Here is a 23,741-nt window from a genome sequence, read left to right on the forward strand (position 1 = left end):
ATGCACGTTTTACCTTAAGAGGTGTGGCTATATATATATATATATATATATATATATAGATATATATATATATATTATATATATATATATATATATATATATATATATATATATATATATCTATATATATTAGGATATATATATATATTATATATATATATATATATATATATAAATTCTCTCATCCAAGTACCGACCCAAATCAACAAACGTCTCCCAAACTTTGCTAACCGAACGACATCCAGAGTAGCCATTGTGTTCATCACTCAGATAAGAACGACGAAATCTCATACTTTCTCATAATCTCGAAGTCATGAACAAAGGTCGAGTGTTCTCTCTCTCTCTCTGCAGAGTCACTATGACTCCATGCTTTCATGCAAGTTTGCATGTCATTATGACTGTTGCATACTTTTAAACTACTTTGTGTTTTGTCATGCTCTTTTTCGTTTTCTGTTGGTTTGTGTCTTTGTCAGCTTAACGTCCGTCTAAGTTAATATTGGATTTCAATGAATAAAATTGGAGTGAGACTACTTCTTCACATAATTTTTATAGTACCTACTATTCTTGTTTGCTTGTTTGTTTGTTAACAAGATGTTTCTAAAAGGATTTGACGAACTGCATGGAATAGTCTACTTCCTGTCGTGAATGCTGGTTTATATTTTGATAAAATCATTCATGAACTTATATTTCAATTTCCTTCATACATCAAGTCGGCCTAAGAAGAAATTTTTCTTTCTGGTGTCTCAATTGTCGATAGATTTCCCACATATGCAGACATCACATAAACACACAAACATACATGCAGACATCACATAAACACACAAACACATACACAAATACACGTCAAAACATATCCAGCAAATGCTCGGAATAGTTTTTTTTTTTTTTTTTTTTTTGCAACCCGGCAGATCTTTTGTTGTCAGTTCCGGAGACCTTGGTTTAAATAATGAAGTAGGCCTATATAGCGCAAAGTACGCAAATTCTGGATAATTTTAATAGAACAATCAGAGAAACCCATTAAACTGTGAAAACGAATAAATAAATGACCAGAAATATTATACATAAACAAAATTGGCTCCCATGTACTCAGCAATAGGCCTGATCGAAGTAATGGTTTAAACTTTTTGGAAAAGAGAGAGGTTGAGAGAATGTAGCGCAGAAGGGCCAGAAGCCTTTCATCTCTCTTACCCTTTCTTTAGGCCTAACAGGAAGTCTCACTAAGGTAAAAACACACACACACACACACACACACGCACAAGGTTAGATAAAACTATAAATAAAAGCAATCTCTAATTCTTCCCGGTGACAATGACGTCACATGCAAGCGCAAGCGGTTCAGGATAGCGCTATCTGGCAACTTTTGTGTGAATCCGAAGCCAGTCGCAGGATTCAGGGTAAAATCTGTAGGTATCCAATTTGTTTGGTTTGAAATAATCCAAAGGAAAAGGCGAAATCTATTTGTACTTTGATGATACAATTAGATATTAATGATGAAATATGAGATGAGGCTAATTTGGAGAAGTTTGACATAAAAAAAATCACAATATTGAAGTGAGTTTTATTTTGACAAGTGTCAAATTAATGACTTGATAATACTGATGAGAGTTCTTTTAAAGCTTTTGGATTTTAAGTGAAATATAAGGAAGATTAGTGTTTTTAGATTTAAAAAATTACTAAGAGTTAAGATATCCAACGTTTTTTCTTTTCTTCTCGTGGTCTGGTTTACATCGAATTTCAACGAGTGAAATTTTGGATCAGTGTAGAGATATTCGCCATCTTTTGTTTTTTGTTTGAAATATTATCTATCTCCTTTCTATGCTTTTGTTTACGTTCAACTCTTGTTTTCTGTTTATAACATTATTTATCTCATTTCTATGTTTTTGTTTATGTTCAAGTCTTTTGTTTTGTGTTTATAACATTATTTTATCTCCTTTCTATGCTTTTGTTTACGTTCAAGTCTTCTGTTTTGTGTTTATGATATATATACAGTCTTTTGGTGCGCGGTAGTTGTATCAAGTTTTACAATACTGTGATTATTTCTCCACTTCATTGTTGTTCCTTCTCCTTATCTAATCAGCTTAGGAGGAAAAAGGCCTGGTCTTTTAACAATCTATCTCTCTCGTTTTTCTGACTTGTAATCATTTGCTTGTGTGTGTGTGTGTGTGTGTGTGACTTATCTGTTCTGGCAATTTATATTTACTTACTTGTTAATTATCGCCATTCTGTTTTCCAAAATATATATCATTTTAAGAAATTTATTTTGCGAGGTAATACACCTTGAGGCTGGTGCTGTATAATAATAATAATAATAATAATAATAATAATAATAATAATAATAATAATAATAATTTTCAGATTTTTTATTAACTTATCAGTTTCACGATATTATTGTGACTATTATTATTACAAGAAAAGAAATGGAGTAAGGAATGAAATACATGGGAAATAAATAAATAAATAAATAATAATAATAAATAAAATAAATAATAATAAATAATAATAATAATCATAATAATAATAAGAATAATAATAATAATAATAATATCTTTGCATACATGTTAACATTGTGGTTATATAATGCATGACCTTTTGTTTTAGGAGAAAAATAAATTCAGCTTTTTTTTTTTTTTCAGTTCTGAGCGGATGAGAATTCTCGACAACGATGATTCTCGAAATTATTCTCTTCCTCTCCCTCGTTCTCATCCTTCGCCATTGGCTCAAGAGACCCAAAGGACTGCCTCCAGGTAGGAGAGAGAGAGAGAGAGAGAGAGAGAGAATACTAGAACTCACAATGATAAAAGCCCATTTAATTAATTTCGCCATATGCCAGAAGGGTTGGGGGCGGGGGAAGGGGGCTCTTGGTCTTGAAACAGCCCCCTCGAACAGTCCTTGTAATCCGAGGGCTTAAAATTGTAATTGCCTCCTGCAATGCGTAGATGAATGACGTCATTATAGGTCAGGTACCTCAAGGTATGAAACCCTCTCCGGGTCATATAGATTGGGCCCCCCCCCCTTTTTTTTACTAATTATAATAATAATTTTCAACTTTATAGGTCCTCGTGGGTATCCGATTATTGGCACCATCATAGCCTCTAACTTGGAGCAAATCGTGGACTACAGGAAGAAATATGGCGACGTATTCATGTGAGTGAAGTTTGGTAATCACTTTTTTTCAGTCTTATTTGTAAATATATTATTTCCTCGTTTACTCCTTCTAGATTAAGCTAGCCTTGTGCTTGCACGGGCTCTTCCTCAGGAGCAGTCCGTAAGTATCCATGCTTTATTTTATATCTGGGATACATACACAAAAATCCCTAAAATCAGTCAACCAAATAAATTAAAACGTGCTAAAATCTACGGTCAAATACAGTCTTGATTCACCAACAGAAATCAAGATAAATATGCTATACTTTATCAGAAATAATTTTTTTCAACTGTTTAGCATGCAAGTTATTTATTTTTTTACATTTTCGTTCTAATAGATATATAATTAATATCCAATCCTAAAATTCCTGTATCTTTAACTCAAACGCAAAACATCTTTTTCAGACCTTTTTAGGCTCTTTCATAGGGCTTTCCTACTCGCCCCCCCCCCCACCCCCCCGAACCAACACCCCTGACAACAACAAAGTAGTTTGTAGACTTAACATCCGAGTCAACAAAAAAATTCTTCTGCTATGTCAACTAACATTCCTCTTCTAATCCAATTATTTCCTATCATTTACCCAATCCTCTTCCCTTTTTTTATTCCTGGAGGTTAGGTTAAACTTCTTCAGAATGAAGTTCCTCTACATCTGCGACTACAAACTGATGAAGGACGCCCTGGGAAGCCCCGAGTTCTCGGACCGCCCCAGTTACGAATTTTTCCATTTTCTGACAGACGGGAAGGAAGCAGGTGACCTTGACCTTTTCTCAAAGTATTTGAATGTAAACAAGAAGATTAACCTCGTGTTGTTAAGTTCTCTTTCTTTCAAACGACAAACACCACATTCTCACTCAAACTATGACAATTACTGCAATACTCCCAGTATGACCCAACCTATTCAAACAATGACCTTTAATGACCCAGGTGTGATGATGAGCAACGGCCAAAGGTGGGTCAACGCCCGGCGGTTCCTTCTCCGGAACCTGAGAGATTTGGGCATGGGCAAATCGAGCCTGGACGAAGCCATCATCCACGAAGCCCGCTGCCTGGTCGAGGACTTCCAGCAATATGCTGGAAAACCTTCCAAGTTTCCAGAGTCTCTGAATATCGCTGTTCTGAACGTCGTCTGGCAAATGGTTGCAAGTGAGTCAGGTCTTTGCAATGATTGCATGTGAGTGGGTTTTTGGAATGTTTGCTAGTGAGTTGGGCCTTTGCATTGATTGCGAGTGAATGGAGTCTTTGCAATGATAGCTAGTAAGTAAGGTCTTTGCATTGATTGCAAGCGAGTCGAGTCTTTGCAATGATGGCTAGTAAGTCGGGTCTTTGCATTGTGAGCGAGTGAGTGGGGTCTATGCAATGACTGCAAGTGAATGGGGTATTCGCAATGGTTGTGAGTGAGTGCGGTCTTTGCAATGATTGCAATTAAATGGGGTCTTTGCAATGGTTGTGAGTGAGTTGGATCTTTGCAATGGTTGTGAGCAATTGGGGTCTTTGCAATGGTTGTGACTGAGTTGGATCTTTGCAACGGCTGCGAGCGAGTGGGGTCTTGGCAATGATTTCAAATGAGTCGTGTCCATGCAATGAACGTAAGATATTTTTTATTATGGAAACGTTTGAGAGATTTCATATTACACTCTATTTTTAGTAAAAGCTCTATTGTCACCAGATTTTCCCTCTGTCACCTGTCTGTAGTTTTGATCTCCCGGGACGTAAGCTAAGGATGAAAGTTGCCAAATGGGAAGTGAGAGAGGCTGACTTTTACAAATGTCCCTCACTTGTAGAAGATATCAGATTCTATTCTTCAATGTCTACAGTCGAAGTTTAGGATGACTATTTATCCATTCCTTTTAGGTCGAAGGTACGACCTATATGACGAAGAGGTCAGCGATTTCATCAAGATCATGAGAACTCTCCTGGACGACCCTACGGCACTTTTGGCATTCTTTGTTTGCCCAGCTTTGGAGAAGGTTTTCCCAAAAATTGTCATCGACAAAGTCTTCAAAATGGAAGCGCTGCAGAAGATTGTGGTTGCTGCGAAAAACCTGTTTGGGGTGAGTACTTGAGAGTGCTGCGGTGAATACATTCAGTTGAGGCTGTTTGGTGTGAGTAACTTTGGTTGAGGCTGTTTGGAGTGAGTAAATATGGTTTAGGTTGAGGATGTTGAGTGACGCCTTCCATTGAGGCTGCTTAGGGTGAGTGCCTTTGGTTGAGGCTATTGGGGTTGGTGCCTTCCGTTGAAGCTGTTTAGGGTGAGAGCCTTTGGCGGAGGCTGTTAGGGTGAGTACCTTCTGTTGAGGGTTTAGGGTGAGTGCCTTTGGCAGAGGCTGTTAAGGTGAGTGCCTTTGGTTGAGGCTATTGGGGTTGGTTCCTTTTGTTGAAGCTGTTTAGGGCAAGTGCCTTTTGCGGAGGCTGTTAGGGTGAGTGCCTTTGGTGGAGGCTGTTTTGGGTGACTTTGGTCGAGGCTGTTATTCTTACCATTACGCAACCTCACACCCTCTTAGACTTCTATTATCAGGCAATCACATATCCATCTCAGACTCAGTCTTCTAGAAGTTAGCAACCTCGTAACCTCTTGCGCTTCTCAAACTCGTCTTTCCAAATATCATTTTATGACCAAGACATGTGTATCTCCATATCAAGATGTTTATGCTTTTCTCCTTCTTCGCAGAAAACAATAGAGACTAGGAAGGCCCAGTTGGATGTCAACCACCCAGAAAACGTCATCGACGAGTACCTCATTCAGATGAACAACAAAACCGAAATTGCAGAGTTCTTCACTGGTAAGCATTACCTAGGGGAGATTCCCTCCTCCACAGGGGAGGATTTTGGGCGTGGTGGGGAGACAGGACCTAGGCCTGTGGCCTTAGGGGGGCCTTCTCATTCATGGACAAGCAAAGAGGGCCCTTACAGCGGTGGGGTTGGAGGTGTTGGTTTCCAGGATATATTTTCTAATTAAACACAGGGCACAAGGCCATGGCCTGCTCCACTCCCCCCCACCCCCAACCCCTAAATCTGCCACAGCTCCTCCATCATCTTTCAGGAAAATTATTTAGCAATGGTTTTGCTTCTATTTTCTCCACCCAAAAAAAGCTTAACTTATGGTGGGCCCAGATGATATAATAAGAGTAATTTTCATCTGTTCACATCATGAATCAAAACGAACTTAGCCCTCACATATCCCCCTAAAAAATCAACCTGGCTTTCAGAGGCCGACCTGATGAAAGTCATCTTCGATCTATTTGCTGCCGGTTTCGACACGACCGCCAACATGCTCAGGTGGATAATACTCTATGCAGCCAAGTACCCGGATGTCCAGAAGAGAGTTCAGGGGCAAATTGATGAAGTGGTTCCTCGTGGGGAGTTTCCTACCAACCAACACAAGTCACAGTAATTATAAGTTTATCCTTTGCTTTTATTTACTTGCATTAATTTTTTTTCTTTTTTGTAAGCATTAGCCAATTATTTCTTATGTATCTTATTTGCCATGGTTTAGTTCCTGTTTTTTTTTTTGCTATGCTTAATCTCTTTATTAACAACTGGGTATAAGTACTTAAGAAGTTGGCTTAGTAAGTTAGTGGCATCTTAGGGTTGTTTGATATGAACTATGTTCATTGTCATTTCCTTAGCCATTTCACTCTTCTGTAACCTACTGGCACTTGTACCAAACTGCTATGGACTGCTGCAAATTTCAATCAATATTATTGTTAAAAAATAAATGGGAAGAGTCATTAACCATGCCCTCAACACTCAACATCTTTGGTGGATAAACTGTCATTTTGATCCTTGGTCTTGTAGTTGGACTTTCAATTTAACCAACAATTTGACGTGTTATCTCAAATGGATATTTCTACCTCAGGTTATCTTTGCATTTAAACACCCGCTCATCCTGTATCCAATTCCGGGACCAAATGGAGTGTTTAAACCATATTATCTCTGATTTAACATACAACTGGACTGACAATTTAACCTGCTGTTTCAAATGCCATTTTGACTTCAGGTTACCGTTGCTGGAGGCTTTCATCCATGAGGTCCTTCGAATGAGTTCCCTCATACCCTTTGGAGTCATGCACACCCCTACTGAAGATACGTACCTAGCAGGATACCTTGTGCCAAAGGTAGGCCCACGTGTCCATTTTCAGGATAAGTCAACTGCAATATCAAATCTTTTCACTGATTTTACCAGTATATGGAAGTTTTAAGTATATAAAATGCTAAGGAAAATAATGGTCTGCTTGACACTAAGTAGCGTACAATTTTACAGTTACACATTTAAGCTAGGTTAGGTTAGGTTCAGTTTCTCACCTTTCCCATTCAGTTGGGTGGCACCATATACTAACCTAGACCTCATTCAGCTTTTGTGGGCTGAGATTGCCAGCCCTACGCCCTTGGCCAAAGGATAGCAGGTGCTTATTTCAACACTCAATGAATTTTTCAAGAAACGGACTTGAGTTGTTTGTGTCCTACTGGAGACAAATTTTGAGAAGCAGAGTATAAAGTTTGCACTTGTACGGTTTATATGGTTCAGTTCTGACTTGGCACCACCAATTGACCTAGCTTTGAATAGGCACTAACGCTAGCAGGCAGTCAAAGTAGAGGTATGGAGCCAGCATCTGTAGTCAAAAAGACTTGTAACTGACACACCCACAATGGGAGAAAGTGTATGCGGAAAGAATGAAAAATATAAATTTTTACAGAACTTGTGTCATCCTTCTTCTGGTGATTGATCCTTTCGCTTTGCGTTTCCAGGGCACGGCAGTCTTCAGTATGGCTGGCATTGCGCACCAGGATCCACGGTACTGGGAGAGTCCTCAGGAGTTTAGGATTGAAAGGTTCCTGGATAAAGAGGGAAAATTCATTTCCCACAAAGAAGGATTCACTCCATTTTCACTAGGTAGTGTAGGCAGATGGTTGTTGTTTGAGATTAAACTGGCTTTATGCCAGCGCGGGCTCTTGCTCATAGAGCAGCCCGCAGTAGATGGGATGAATCTCTCTTTCTTTCTCTCTCTCTCTGGTTTAACTAAATGTTTTCTCATGCACCTAAAACATTTTTTAATAATATTAACTCAACCGTCAGTAACCTCATCAGATTTTCTTTAATATTATTATTATTATCACTATTAATATTATTTATCCATCCATTTATGTGTCCTTCCATAACACTTATCATTCTTTACATTATCCTTCTTGAATCTTCACTTATCCATCTCTATCCATCCACGCATCCATTCCTCCTTCCAGGCAAAAGGAGTTGCCTGGAAGAATCTCTGGCCATGATGGAGCTGATCCAAAATTTCCATGATCCTTGTACATTATCCCTTTTCTTTCACCATTACCCTTTGTTTATCCTTCCATAGCACCGATCACTATTCCTTTACAGTATCCTTCTTCATTTATCCATCCACCCACATATCCATTCCCCCTTCCAGGCAAAAGGAGCTGCTTGGGAGAATCTCTGGCCAGGATGGAAATGAGCATCTTCTCAGCCGCGCTGTTCCAGAACTTCACTTTTTCGCCGCCAGAGGGGGAGGAGGAAGTGGATCTCGCCCCGCGAAAATTACCCATGTCGCATGTGGCGAAGGACCAGGACATTCTCATATCCGTCAGGAACTGAGGTTTGTTGAATAACGGACTGGTTTGATTTGCTTCAGAAAACTGGCTTCCGTCGCAGTTGCTCAGGTATCATCGTCGACGTCGTCTGAGCAAGAGATTATTATATAGTATTTTGTAACTGTGTTTCAAATGTGAAGATAAATTTTCCTCTATGATATAATATTTTATATATTATATTATTTATATATAATATATTTTATCTATATTATATAAGTATATATATATATATATATATATATATATATACTTGCTAAAAGGGTCAATATATTCCCGTTTCATAATGTCTTCATTACATTTTCGAGGGCTGTACAAAATAGATAGCATAAAATAAATTACAAAAAAGTTAAGAATTTGAAATTTAAAAGTTGCACAATGATTACAGACTTAAAATATTAGAGAGACTAAAAGGACACCCTTAAAAAACAAAAAACATAGACTAAACAGGACAAAATTTATTAAAATAAATAAAAAAAAAATGAAAAAAATAATTAATAAGAAATATTCAAGTAAAGTAAAACTGGACCAACCTATTCAGCGGCAATGCCAAGACTGGAGATAAAAGGAAGAAACTAAGAGAGATACAGGGTGCCAGCAGAGGTTTGGCTGTTCAACAAGGGGATGAGTCGTTTGATCATTAACGAACGATTCTGAGATTGTCAAATCGTGGCTGTTGGAAGCTCGTCCTACAACTGTAAAGTCTGGTTTTCAATGGAGGTTTTACATATTTTCGAATTATTTCTAATATAAAAAAACTCTGGGTTTGCAATTTTGCTGCCTTTCCTATAACTTACTCCAAGATGTGAATCAATGCGTACCTTCAGAAGCCTCCTTGTAGATCCAATATAAGTTCCTAAATTACATTTAGAACAATTAGCTATACACACACCCGGAGGACATATAAGGGCACAAACGATCTTTAAACTTGAATAATGACCCAATGGTAACAGGATTAATGGGAGTCAAATGAACCTTAATAGATATTAAATGCATCTCTCTCTCTCTCTATTCGTAACTACTTTAAGGTTCTTCGCAGAGACCTTTCGCACCCTAGCATTAACCCTTTTTATTTGTTTAACTGTGCCGCCATTCAAATTCTCTTACATTACTTTCCACTTACTAATAGTTGTTCGTGATGTAACTGGGAAGATTTCAGCTTATTACACATTGAAAACTTCTTTATTCTCAATTTCCCTTTCAGTTCTGAATGACCTCATAGGTCCCAGTACTTGCCCTCTGGCCTAAAGGTTATATTCTAATATATTCGCAAATATATTGTGGCCTGGTGAGTAACTTCTTGGAATTTCTTAAGTAAAACGACCCAGTGCTCTGCCAGATAGTTAATAAGCAATCCTACCCCAATGGTCTGGTCTCTGCTGTGTTTTTCGTTCCCGAAATTCTGTCTTAAGTTAGCTAGTGATCCCGTGGCGGGGGAAGGGGGGGGGATAGTGTCGTTAGGGCACCCCATTCAATCCAATAGAGGCATTACTTAAGATTCTTTGCAGCGACCGTTCGGCCCCTAACTGCAACTACATTCATTCCTTTTACTATACGTCCGCTCATTCTCTCTCTTCCATCTTATTGTCCACCCTCTCATAACAATTGTTTCATAGTGCAACTGCGCGGGTTTTCTTCTGTAAGACCTCTTGCTGTCAATTTCCGTTTCAACGCTGAATGGACTTAGTTTCCCCAGTGCTTGGCTTAATGTCAAATCTATATAAATCAAATTAGTTAGCTAGTTATTTTTTTACATCTCTCTTCCAAATTCGTCACAAGCTCTGCTCAACAAACACGTGTCGCACTTGGAGAAATTATTTGATCGAGTCTATATTTTACAGAGTACCAGTACGTCCTTATTTTTGGGTTTTATGTGAATGAATATGGTTAAGGCAGGTACTACCCATCTCGGTGGTCTTGGTACTACTCTGCCTCTTTCAGTCTCCCCATTCTTGCAAAGGGCGGAATTTGCAAAATTTCTAAATTTACTCCTATTGTATTTATCTTCTTGAAAATTTCTGAGTGCACTTACTATATAATGGATATGCCTCCTATAAATTTTCATTACTCTAAGGTTAAAACTACCTGATATACTGTCAAAATAAAATATATATATTTTTTGTAAAATAATAATGAAATATCTAACACAGCTGTAGCCTTCAAAATTACAACACAGTATCTATTCAACAGTACAAATAAACTCTATTTGCCAAAATTTTCATAAACCACTTATTTTACGAAGGGTTGCCGATTAACGTTTTTCATAATAAACAATAATAAAAATTATAAAATCCTAGGTATACTTTGTAACAAATCTGCCAAATGACATCTCTAGAGAAAATTTACATAATTAGAATGCAATCTGCCCCATCAAATTATCTTGTGTATTAACGAAGATATTTTACATTTTAGCCGAAAAAACTAAAACCGAGAAAATCGCGTTCAAAGTTTCTGAAACATTCAAAGCATCACTACTACTCCATTTGAGGTGATATAGTCATAAAATTTGGTCTACTTGTATAAGTAGATATGTATTATACATAGTTAAAGGGTTAAAAATAATTAAACCTCTTAGAGGGTTTTAAAAACTGCTTACCTTACTGTACGATTAAGATGTGTTGTTGCGGAGGCATGCAGTATGGCTCCTGGTCCCCTCCCAAACTCCTCTTATCTGAGGAGATGGGGATATTATTTCTAAACATATATGTATATATTACTATATAATTAATACATATATAAATAGTTGTGGGTTTCATCTGGTGCCACAGATTCATTGTTGCCAGGTTATACTACTAAGAGCATAGCTTAGTATCCACCCGGCAGATAATCTTTTCCTGTTGCTCCTCTTTTCCTCCTTTTTTTGGATGGTTCCGAACAGTGTGACATTCTTCTCTTTTCAAAATACTCTTGTACCATTTTACCTTCAGCTGTTTGTCCTAAGCCCAATTCAGTTAGCACAAGTTCATCACCATAGCCAAAATTGTGCTGAATCGCAGTAACCCTTGCAGCAACAAACTGAACTTTAGTCAAGCCACAAAATTTTGTTTTATTGCACTTAGACCACAATTTACTATGCAAACTTTCAATAGCATTTTGAGTCTTTCCTTTCAAACATTTCTCAAGAAGGGACAATCTTATCAGGTCTTCATATATTTTCAAAATTGCCTCATTCATTTCATCTGTCACTCTGAAATATACTTTCATTTCCTTAGCGAACTGTGGTTCAAGTCCCAGTGCATGAGCCCTATTGTAAAAACACCAGGAGTCATTCCCATTTGGACATAAATGATGTTGGGGTTTTTCATCATTGCTTATGCAATGATAGTAAGAGGAAAGTATAGCCTTTCTCATGTCTACAGCTGTTTTATTGACATTCCTCCTCACACCATAACCATAATAACAAACGAGAGCATCTATAACTTTATCAGTAAGTCTATCTACTCCTAACAAGCGTACAAATCTATTTCCTTTTTTTTTCCTTAACATTTTTTTTAGTTGTCTCAGTCTTGTTCCTAGTCTCTTTGAAACATGACTTATGCATTCAAGTTTTATAACTTTGCAGTTTGATCCATAAGGTCCCTCTCCATCTTTCACTTTCATCAATGAGCTGTAAGTAGTTGAATCCCCATCACTAACCATACTTCTATACCTCATTTTATTCACTGTTACTGATCTCTGCCACATTGCAATTGCAGCCTGAGCCTCCACACCACTAGAGGAACCAGAGTCATTTTTTTTTACATTTATTTGCATCTTTATGTTGTTTTGCTCTCTTTTCATATTCTTCTTTGGATATTTTCTCACTTCTTAGTTCCTTAGCAAGTATAGCACAGCTATGACAATATGAGCAAAGCACTTCAAAATCAAGAGTTATTCCAGTATCAGCCTCTATTACAAATGCCACACCTATCTTTGACTTGTGACCCCGTGTCAACCATGTTGCATCATAAGTCACATCCACTTCGATCACTCCATTTTCATCAGTTATGTGTCCCACCTCTTTATAATATTCAAATACACCATTGATAGCAAGTTCTTTCAATTTATTGTACTTATCCAGCACAGCATCACAAATGGCATTTTGATATTTATCAAACATCCAAGACGATAATGGTGGTGAACCTAGAATGCCACTTTGTCTCTTTAGGCCTACACAACCAATATCATTCATCAGGGAAGATAAAACCACTCTTAGATTGGTATCGGTATAAACCTTTTTCGTATTGGGAACTGTTACTCTTTTAGGCTTATATTTATACATTATCTTATCACATTTGATACACTGGACAACCAAATCTACCCCACAATTCATATCAACTTTGCACTTCGATTTGCATTTTTTGTTGTCACACACAATCACTTCAGCAAGCTTTTTTAGTTGGTCTTCACCAATCATCACAATATTTTCGCTAACAGGAAGATCCTTGTCTTCAAAGGGAACATACTTTTTCCTTATTTCACTTGTTCCCGGTATTTCCACAGTTCCCTTGTCACCGTTTTCCACCGATTCACACACGTTTGATGAGTCACCTTCACTCGCAAACACGTGTTTTGTTTTTCTTTTTCATGTTTTATTTGCAATGCTGCAAGCATACGAGCTCTCAAGGCTTGCTTGTGCTTTGTAGGACGCATTGTATAGTCACCTCTTGTCACAGCACAAATAAAACACTACGAATTGGCAGTAATAGATGAGAAACTTAACGTGAAAAACAAAGTATCGGACGTAAACACGAGTAGCGAGTGTTTACGTCGAGCCAGCGTTGCCAAATGTGTTAGACGTAAATGAGCTAGATTGAGGTCCGAAATGTGCTAGAAATGCGCTAGTAATACTATTTGGTTTCCACCCTGTATATGAATTCTAGTGGTGATACTAATATTAGATGATGCTAATAACAATTACTATCAATTAGATTGTATAACATTCTAGAAAAAATAAGTAAAGAAATAAATAGCTGATGAGATGACTATCTACTAGAAGTACATTTCCTTAAATAACTTCCTCTTAGTTGAGGGAAAAGATAACGTCATCTACATCCTCGTCAATTTCCTCAGCTAATAATTGACATGAGACTGAGGAACTTGCAGAAGTTGTAGCAGCTGCTGATGATCTTGCATCACTGTATGCTGCCATTGTTCCTATCTGTTTTACAACATCTTCTGGCATTTCATATGAGTAGCAACATTTACCTACTCTGCGGAGTCCACTTCTTACTGCAATTATAGCACTAACATATTTTGTATGTAGCCGATTTCTGAGTTTGTTTTTAACAATATTGATTTGACTAAACAGCCTCTCTACCTCTGCATTCGAGTGAGGGAGTGAAAGTAAGCTGAGAGCCAACTCACAGAAATCCTGGAAGCTATTTACTCCTGCTGCATCTTTGTAATTGGCCACTTCAGTCCAAAATTTTACAGTTGATGTAGTCTCTTGCCACTGAACAACTGTCAAATTTCTCCACTGACTGTCAATCTTCTCTATTTGTTCAGGAAGATACCCGAAAATTTCGGCAATTTCTGTTACTGGCTGTTTAACCATTTTCAGACATTCTTCAACCGAGATCAAAGACATTTTTTTCAAAACTCTAAAGTTATCAGGTAATCTGTGTCTTAGTTCATCACACAGCTTGACAACACATGAAATGCAACGTCCACGAAGTTGTCGTTGAGCTTCTGGTGTCAAATTTGAGCTTGAACACATCCTCTGAAGTTCATATCCCAAGTGTGCTCTGGGGTCAACATAACTGGCAATATTAGAGATTAAGGGGTCAATTCTTGAGGTAGATATCAAAACTCTCCTACTTGTCGCAATAATAAGATAAGAAAGGTCGGACAGAAGTTTGGTAGGGTCTACATTTTCACCTTGAAACACTTTCACAGTTCTCTGAACATCCTGTAGCACTGGTCGCAGAAAGAGCATATAAAGTTTATTGATGGGGTCATTGTACATATTGTACAACATCTCTGCAGTATAGCACTTTTCATCTGACCTTGCTATATTGAAGTGCATTTTAAGTTCTTCCCACTGACTCAAAATGCGGGTCACTACAGGTTCCAGTGATATCCACATAGTATCACATACCCCAGGTATCTGGAATGGTTGTCGCCCATCATTCAAAGCTTCAAACAGTTTCTTGTAGATTAACTGTCTTTTAGATGAATGACTAAACCAACTGTAAGTTTCTCGTACCAAAAAATCTATGTTTCTAGGAAGTGTTTCTGTCACAGCATGAGATAAAGCCAGTTGAACTGAGTGGCATATACAACGTACCATGATTAAGTTTGGAAGCCCCAAATCCCTCTTTAAAAGTTCACACACACCATTATTTAAACCTACGTTGACACTTGCATTATCAACTCCAATACCTAGTAAGTTCTGGGGATTCAACTGTATATCAAACAAAAGTTTCTTTAAGGCCTTTACAATCGATTGCGCAGTTCCATCTTCTAACTCCACTATTCCAAGAAAGGTTGACACTATTTTCTTAAATTCTTTACTGAAATACCGCACAGTAACACCAAGTAGCTTTATCACAGAAATATCAGTTGATTCGTCTATAATAAGGCTGTATTTTTCAGCACCAATATCTGCCTTCAGTATATCTACAAAATGAGGTGCAAGCACATTTACAATTATATTTTTGCACTTAGTTCGGTGTAATTTCATATTTTTCACTGCACTGCTGTCACTAAACATTATTTTGCAAGCTTCTGACACATGATCTACAGTTAAAAAAGAAGTATGCTCAGCTATTATCATTGCTATTCGTCCTTCTGCTTGGCTAGTTGAATGGCGTTGGCTGTCACTGATTTGTGAGAATGGTAATCTTGGTTGTCTTGAGCTAGAAAAAGGTTCTGCAGCTCGAACATGTTTCACTGAAGTTGTATGTCTTTTCAAATCACTGAGTTTTGCCGTGATTTCGCATTTACAAAATGAACAATAAGCCTTGGTTTTGTCTCTTTCTAAAGGTTTAAGCCAAGGTTTTAATTCTGGAAATGATTCCCAGCTCTTTTTGTAGGCTTGAGTGTATGTTGGTGCCATAATGATAGCAATCTGATGTTACGATAAACCTGAATGAACCACTACTTCGTGCTGCCACTACAGTCACTACAACTGAAATGAACTGTTTGGCGACGATGGAAATCGTGGAATATTATCTTGTTTTTCAATTTCTGTCTAGGCAGTTAACACGTGATTTGCTCTAGGGCAGATTACTTCTCCTCCTTCCAATCAGAGGAAAAACACAGGAGTTGTCCCACAGGCAAAACTAAGTCTTAATGAAGGATATCTAAAGACCAAATTAGACTGCATCCCATAAATACATGTACTCTGAACTTCGGTCAAGGGTCCAAAAAACGATTTAGGAGGAACCAAAACAAGTTAAAACATGGACCTCCCATTAGAAACGTCTGCCAATTCATCCTAATTCCACACACACACGCGTCTTCATTAAAAGCGGTGAAATATCGTAGATGGGGCACAAACGTAGCCACGTCTACTGTCTGGTAGGATTAATGCCTTCGGTTGTTGTTTTCTGTTAAGCTGGGCCCCGATATTCAGATGCGGAAGTGATTCACAAGGTTATCAAGATTTCAAGTAAGAAAGAGAAACTATATATGAGTGGCTTTCAATAAAGACACTTGCATTTCCTTCCGTCTGTTCCCTAGCGTTCATTATTTATTTCTTTTATAAAGTTGACACCATATTTGCACGGTTAGAAAAAGCAGTCAACAAAATGACAGACAAATTTTAATGAGCAGTCATGGGCTGATTCAAGAGATTTGCGAAAGGAACACTTTACGACCGGATTATGATACCCCCTACCAAGAAGGGTGGAGAACTGGAAATTGATTTTAAGTTCATGGAAAAGCGAAACCTGACGTTGCTTGATAGGTTTATATAATTTTTTTTTTTGAAGGTGCATCAGTTCAGTTGTTATTATTAATACTTGGGCTATCTCTCCGACTCTCATCAACCTTCAATATGCCAAATATAATGCCAAACAGGGTTTGGCATTGACATAAAAAAGATGAATGCCACTCATACCTCGAGAATGCCAAATTGGCATTATAATGCCAAACCTGGTAGCCATTTATAACAAAAGATCGAGAGCACAGAGAGCAGTGGGATGGTCCGGACAGTACATTTCTTGGAAAACTTAAGGGGTACTTCAGCTCCGAAAAATCACGTGAAATAGCGAGACTCTGCGAGAGAGTTTGCTTACTATTGACACATGGACTTTGGTTGAGAGATGGCGCATATTTTAGTATAGAGGTTAAATTTTGTGGTTTTTCTCATTTCCTATGTAATTTTTGACGTTTGAATCGTAAGGTGTGGTGTAGTGAATATGATAAGGAAGTTGATGATCAATTTGGGTGTGAATTTGTACTGTATGACGATGATGTTGTAATTATTACCCACCTGTGATCTCAAAGGACAGAGGGCTGAGGGTATCATCATCGAATGGTTATGATCTGTGAGGGATGGATCGGACAGTCTAGGGTAGGGATGATCCGGACACGTCCGAATCATCCCTCCTAGCGAATGTTTTACTAATTATGAATTCCAACTAAGAACAAAAAGATTTTCACTAACAATATTTATGTTATATTTTATGTATCCATTCATTAGCCCCCTTATTACCTTATAAAGCCCTTCATAAACCCATCATAAGACCCCTCATTAAAAAAAATAGCCTATCCTTTGCTTCAGATTGATTCTAGTTCCTTAAAGCCTATCATGAGACGAGAGTATAAGAAGAAAACAATAGGGAAAGGGATGATGCTACTATAGAAATACACTTCAGGAGTTTCGAGAAAAGGGTGGTTCAGGTAGAACATGATTATGTGAAGAAAGATAGAAACAGGGTTGACCAGGAGGGTCTTCACCATCTACAAGCACAACAACCTGCACCGTCATCACAACAGCAGTTTTCGCCTGAGAATATTCGACCATTTCCAAAAGCAGGAGAGAGGAAGGAGACAGCTAAAAGCAGAAAGCAGGGAAGATGCATGATTGCAATGGACACTCCAGAAAAGCTTGAACATGAACAGAAGAACTGAATTAAAGCCAAAAATCTCAGCCAAGAAGGAAATAAAGGTTGGAAATGATACCTTAAGAACATCAAAAAAGCAAGAAAAGAAGCTAAAAAGTTAAACACAGAGGACCAAACCAGTGATGAAGACCTTCATCATCGTCTTGAAGATCTCTTGACAGCCGAGCTTAACAATAATTGTTCTGACATCTTGGAAGAGGAGATCAGAGACACAGAAGTTGGTTTCATTGATAAATTCCCAGTGGTGAGATTTTGTTCTCGTTGGAATAGGTCCAGTAAAATGTAGCTAAGTCTATTATGTAGGTAAATTAACCAGCAATTTAGACGCGTTTGATGAATTTCAGATTTCTTATATAAGAAAATCACAGAAATTTGCTACTAATAGTTTTACATTTCCATAAATTGAGGATAAAGCAACTGTTGGTAAAGAGGCAGTAATTGGAATGCTTCCAATCTCAGTTCAGCATAGTATTAAAAGAAAACGGGTATTTCAAACGGGTATTTCGTTAGGCCAACATTAAAAAAAATTTAGGCACAACAAATGTCATGTATTTGAGTTGGAAGCATTCCAATTACTGCCTCTTTACCAACAGTTGCTTTATCCTCAATTTATGGAAATGTAAAACTATTAGTAGCAAATTATGTATTATAGATCATTTTAACGAGACCACACCAGAAAATCACATTTCAAGACTTAAGAGGGATCGCCAAAGGATTTCCTTTGAAATGAAGTGAAAACAGAAGCAATGTCAAATTACAACTTTGCCTTCTAATTCCCTCAAAACTTAGGATAAAAATTTCCGTGGCAAAATTTTTAAAAATACAGAATGAATTCCAAATACAGTATACAACAATTATCAAATATTTTATGTACTAACCAAGTACAGTGGCACCTCGTTTGTCGAACGTTTCATATGCCGAACTTTCCGTTTTTCGAACAAAATTTTCGAGAAAATTTTGTATCGTTTGCCGAACAAATGCTCGTACTTCGAACTGACTGATTATCTAGTTTATACTTGTATTCGACGGCCTACTGGGTTAAACTGTATTGATTTATTTTTTCATTTACAATATATAGTTTAATGATAGCAATATTCGACAAAATACATTAAAGTATAAAGCATTTAATATAAAATTTAGCTTTCGATATAACATTTAGCATAAAAGATGTATAAAATCGTACGTAACAGCGGTGACGTCACGCCCAGCTGACTTGAGACTGAACGAGGGAGCGTTGATATGTTGAGGAGAGAGAGAGAGTTAAAATATTACTGTATGTATTTAAAAGCAATAACAATTCAAATATAAAGGGAATTTCTCAATAAATTTAACGTAATGAAAAAGTATGAAAACAATCAAATGCAATACAAAAAAAAGTCTTAATTGAGCCAGTGTCCAGTGCGCAGAGTGAGACGGTCTAGTTGAACAATCTTAACAAAATAGTAAAAGAAAGAACAAAGCTTTTCACAGTAAAATTTAGCACAAATGATTAACAAAATCATTCGTCATTGCGGTGATACACAGCTAACTTGATGTAGAGGGAGGTAGCGTTTATATTTTTTAGGAATAATGAATGAATGATTTTAAGTTATCGTGCGTCGTGGTATTGTTGAGGAGAGAAGAAGAGGCAGTAAAATCTTTACTATAATATGTACGTAAAAGCAGTACCAATTCACATAAAAAATAAAATGTCATTTCACAATAAATTGAACATAATGATGAAATATGAAAACAGTCAAATGCAATACAGAAAAAAAAGGAAAAAAAAAAAGTCTTAATTGAGCCAGTGCTCGGTGTGCCGAGTGGGTCAAGTTGATGCAAAGGTGTAGTGAATATAAGGTCTTGTTATGCGCAGCTTCAACGGGGTACAGGATTAAACGGCTAGGTGCGTGACGTCACAATAACCGCAGTCAGGCCCCTTAACCTATAGCAATCCTGCCTTTACTTTCTCTTTTTTTATTTTTCTAAATACTCTAAGCTAAATACTCTAAGCTATTCTACTGTGTTAAGAAGAAAGTCATAAGAGAGATCATTAGAACATTTTCGCCAAGTAACATTGAAATTATAGAAAACCTACCTTTGCTTTCTTCTTTTTATCCGTTATTAAATACTATTATGTTTCCGAAGGAAAGTAATAGTCAGAATGAAAACTATATCTTAATATATTAAATAATCATGAGCGAGTTCTAAAGAACATTCTAAACAATAATATAAATATATATCTAAATTACACATTTAACAGATCTCCATAAAATCACATTTTGCACAATTATAGCTATGTCGCTAACTTTTTCAATCTATGCACCGCTTTTCTGGAACTACTAATGTGTCTGTTCAAATTTCGAATTCTAAAAACTGTATGGCATGGAACAAAATATTTCGACTTCTGAAGTTATTTGGATGTAACTGCTAATTATATCCGCTCATTTAATTATCGCTCCTTTTAAGGCTGTTAAAACATTTCCCTCCCATGGTGAGAATCAAATATCCTATCCATACATTTCAAATGATCAAGAAACACCAGGTTTCATTAGTTTACCTTCACTAAAGCTTATGGCACCAATCTTTGTGTCATCTTCCTTTGTTATTTTTGCTCCTAAATGTTCCAGTTGTGGAAACTTGCAAGCAATGAACCCGACAACATATGGCATCTTCCCATGTTTGTTCTTCAACTTCCTGGTCTTTCAAGTCGTCACTTTGATCATCCCTATTAAATACTGGTACGCAAAATAAAATTGCTGATATACTGGGTTCTTTCTGAAGGGAATTTCCTTCGTCTTCGAAGGATGCGTCTTGCTTGTCAGAGACGTGGGAAAATGAGGCGGATGTTACATATTCACTGTTGCAGTTTTAAACGCTGCTCTTTGAGCTTACAAGTGAGCTGTCTTTTCCTAAAAGGTGGCCTCTGAGACGATGTTTAAATGCAACTGGAGATGGGTGCTGATCGTACGCTCCCATTTGACTTTTGCAACCAAAAAAGTGCCCCAACCCAGCCTGATTTAGTCTGTAATTTAGAGTATACGTCATGCCAAGTTTTTATTCTGCCCTTTTCAGCAAGTTAGACAAAGGATAGAGCATTGTACTTTTCTTCACTTTCATTTCTCTAGCGGTTCTATTCATGTCTTGAAAGATTTTGTCTTGCATTTACAGGTTTAGTCACGCAAGCATTTCTTGATAATTTTCTATCTGTTGGCAGTCGAGAATAAAACAAATAGAACTATCTATCAACAAGCCGAATGAAATGGCTTGTAATTTTCCAGCCCTTCTCTTCAAATATCCTTGGTTGTCGAAGTGATCAAAAGATTTATAAGTACTTTTGGACAGCAGTTGCACGGCAAGTTTAACTTTCATTCGTTGCATACCTATAATAACATTGATATGTTTTTCAGAAAGTTTATATAAGCTGTCCAAAGATCACTTCATTCCTTTTTATTAACTCTCTAACTGGACCATTATGAGCGTATATACTATATACAGTTGCCTTAAAGTGTTCCTTTACCCCATCCCCTTCTGTTTCATGAAAATGGTCTGGTAACACAGCAATGAAGCCTGTTTGTCTTGTAACGACGGATGTGAATGGTCGAGCTATTGGATGCCAAGGCTCATATTTTCTAATCACTACTGTAGACAATGTGTTAATGATATTAATGATATGAGATTAATAGTTTACATTACCAGTGAATGAAGTTGTTAAATATATAGAAAAATAGTATAATAACAGAATAATAAAAATAGTAATGGTGAAAATCATATTCAGTGCTTACTAACCATAATCGTCAACCTTTGTTCCATTGAGGTGTGGCTGCTGCAGGCGTTTGCCGGGATCATACTTTTGTTCCTGGGAGATTATTATTTAGTGTCAATTTCATACCCTCACAATATTGCTGGGTCTTTGTAGATGGTGACACAGCGATATTAGTTAGGGTGTGAAACAAGTTATTGTAGTCAAACTAACTGTTACAAATATCTCATTCAATATTCAAAATTTCCCTCCACATGTGACCTAACAAAACATCAAGAAGAAATCATCAATTGTATTTTCATTTTCATGAAAGTAAACACCACGATGATCATTCGCAGAATAGTGAGGTTCATATGAGTTCATGACAACTATGGTGGTAGTTCAAGAATTCATCGGTTGTTAAAGATCCACTTAACAATGGAATTACAATGGAATTATCCTGTGTAATGTAATTAAGTGATTTGTAAGGTATTTCACTTTTAATACTGAATATAAGTTAGCAATTTGACCTTGCAACCAGATGCACCTTAAATGGGTAGATACATAGAAATAAGGGCTGGATTGAATTGCTTTTGCCTTCAGTATTCGTCAGGTTTTTATTTTATTTCTTTACATTTAACTTAAATGGCTAAATTTCTCCCCTCATTTGAACTGGTCCTTGGTCATAATCATTGCTAAAAAGTAAACCACCCAAGCTTTTTGTAATTATATAATTATGAGTTTTCTTTCTTAAAATCAGCTGGTTTCATAAATGAATTTATAGCACTTATCTAAAAACTATGTAGTAATACACAATTGTCATGTTCAGTGTTATAGGACTCAAGAAATACAGACTGATTGAAGCTATGTCCTTTTTTTTATATTTGTCAAATTTCCATTCTTGTAAAATTCCTTACAATGAAAAAAGAAACCCACAAGATTACTGAGTATAAATTGTTTACTTGTTTACTAAAACTTAAGTACTTTCAGGCCTCAATTGTGGCCCATTCTCAAGGAATATGGATAACACCTTACTAGAGAGAAAAATTAAAGTCTACACGAATGTAGATAACTACTTACTGGAGGCACCATTGAAGTCTACAGAAATACGGATAGCTACTTACTGGAGGCATCATTGGAGCCTCCATCAATGTAGATCACTACTTACTGAAGGCAGCATTGAAGTCTTGAGGGATATGGATAACTACTTACTGGAGCCAGCGTTGAAGTCTCCAGGAACAGAGATAACTACTTACTGGAGGCAGCATTGAAGTCCCCAGGAATATAGATCACTACTTACTGGAGGCAGCATTGAAGTCTCCAGGAACAGAGATAACTACTTACTTGAGGCAGCATTGAAGTCTCCAGGAACACAGATAACTACTTACTGGAGGCAGCATTGGAGTCTCCAGGGATGTAGATAACTACTTACTGGAGGCAGCATTGGAGTCTCCAGGACACAGATAACTACCTAGTGGAGGCAGCATTGAAGTCTCTGGGGATGTAGATAACTACTTACTGAAGGCAGAATTGGATTCTCCAGGTTACAGATAACTACTTAGTGGAGACAGCATTGAAGTCTCCAGGTCACAGATAACTACATAGTGGAGACAGCATTGAAGTCTCCAGGTCACAGATAACTACTTAGTGGAGACAGCATTGAAGTCTCCAGGTCACAGATAACTACTTACTGGAGTCAGCATTGGAGTCTCCAGGGATATAGATAACTACTTACTGGAGGCAGCATTGAAGTCTCCAGGAACACAGATAACTACTTACTGGAGGCAGCATTGAAGTCTCCAGGAACACAGATAACTACTTACTGGAGGCAGCATTGAAGTCTCCAGGAACACAGATTACTACTTACTGGAAGCAGCATTGAAGTCTCCAGGAACACAGATAACTACTTACTGGAAGCAGCATTCAAGTCTCCAGGTCACAGATCACTACTTACTGGAGACAGCATTGAAGTCTCCAGGTCACAGATAACTACTTACTTCAGGCAACATTGAAGTCTCCAGGTCACAGATAACTACTTACTGGAGGCAGCATTGAAGTCTCCAGGTCACAGATAATTACTTACTGGAGGCAGCATTGAAGTCTCCAGGTCACAGATAACTACTTACTGGAGGCAGCATTGAAGTCTCCAGGTCACAGATAACTACTTACTGGAGGCAGCATTGAAGTCTCCAGGAACACAGATAACTACTTACTGGAA

General features: G+C 37.3%; 1 protein-coding gene across 2 annotated transcripts; it reads left to right on the forward strand.

Moving 5' to 3' along the window:
• The first annotated feature begins 1,357 nt into the window (after positions 1-1,357).
• Positions 1,358-23,741, forward strand: LOC135199833 (cytochrome P450 2L1-like). 2 transcript variants are annotated; one of them, XM_064227982.1, is made up of 12 exons: positions 1,358-1,403; positions 2,634-2,744; positions 3,054-3,144; positions 3,762-3,895; positions 4,070-4,288; positions 4,997-5,196; positions 5,814-5,925; positions 6,352-6,532; positions 7,143-7,260; positions 7,892-8,036; positions 8,572-8,757; positions 22,514-23,741. In XM_064227982.1, the coding sequence occupies exons 2-11, from the start codon at positions 2,663-2,665 to the stop codon at positions 8,754-8,756; spliced, it is 1,467 nt and encodes a 488-aa protein (XP_064084052.1). In that variant the 5' UTR covers positions 1,358-1,403; positions 2,634-2,662; the 3' UTR covers position 8,757; positions 22,514-23,741. The 2 variants fall into 2 exon arrangements, with proteins under 2 accessions (XP_064084052.1, XP_064084045.1); XM_064227975.1 differs by lacking the exon at positions 22,514-23,741 and having other exon boundaries at positions 8,572-8,921.

The sequence above is a fragment of the Macrobrachium nipponense genome, chromosome 23 (genome assembly GCF_015104395.2).
Source record: "Macrobrachium nipponense isolate FS-2020 chromosome 23, ASM1510439v2, whole genome shotgun sequence".
In the NCBI taxonomy this organism is placed as follows: Eukaryota; Metazoa; Arthropoda; class Malacostraca; order Decapoda; family Palaemonidae; genus Macrobrachium; species Macrobrachium nipponense.

Excerpts from the sequence above, each read along its gene's own strand:
- LOC135199833 (XM_064227982.1), top strand. The coding sequence starts at position 2,663 with ATGATTCTCGAAATTATTCTCTTCCTCTCCCTCGTTCTCATCCTTCGC. Across the intron at positions 3,145-3,761 it reads AAATATGGCGACGTATTCAT|GTTAAACTTCTTCAGAATGA; the intron begins GTGAGTGAAGTT and ends CCTGGAGGTTAG. Across the intron at positions 5,926-6,351 it reads AATTGCAGAGTTCTTCACTG|AGGCCGACCTGATGAAAGTC; the intron begins GTAAGCATTACC and ends CCTGGCTTTCAG.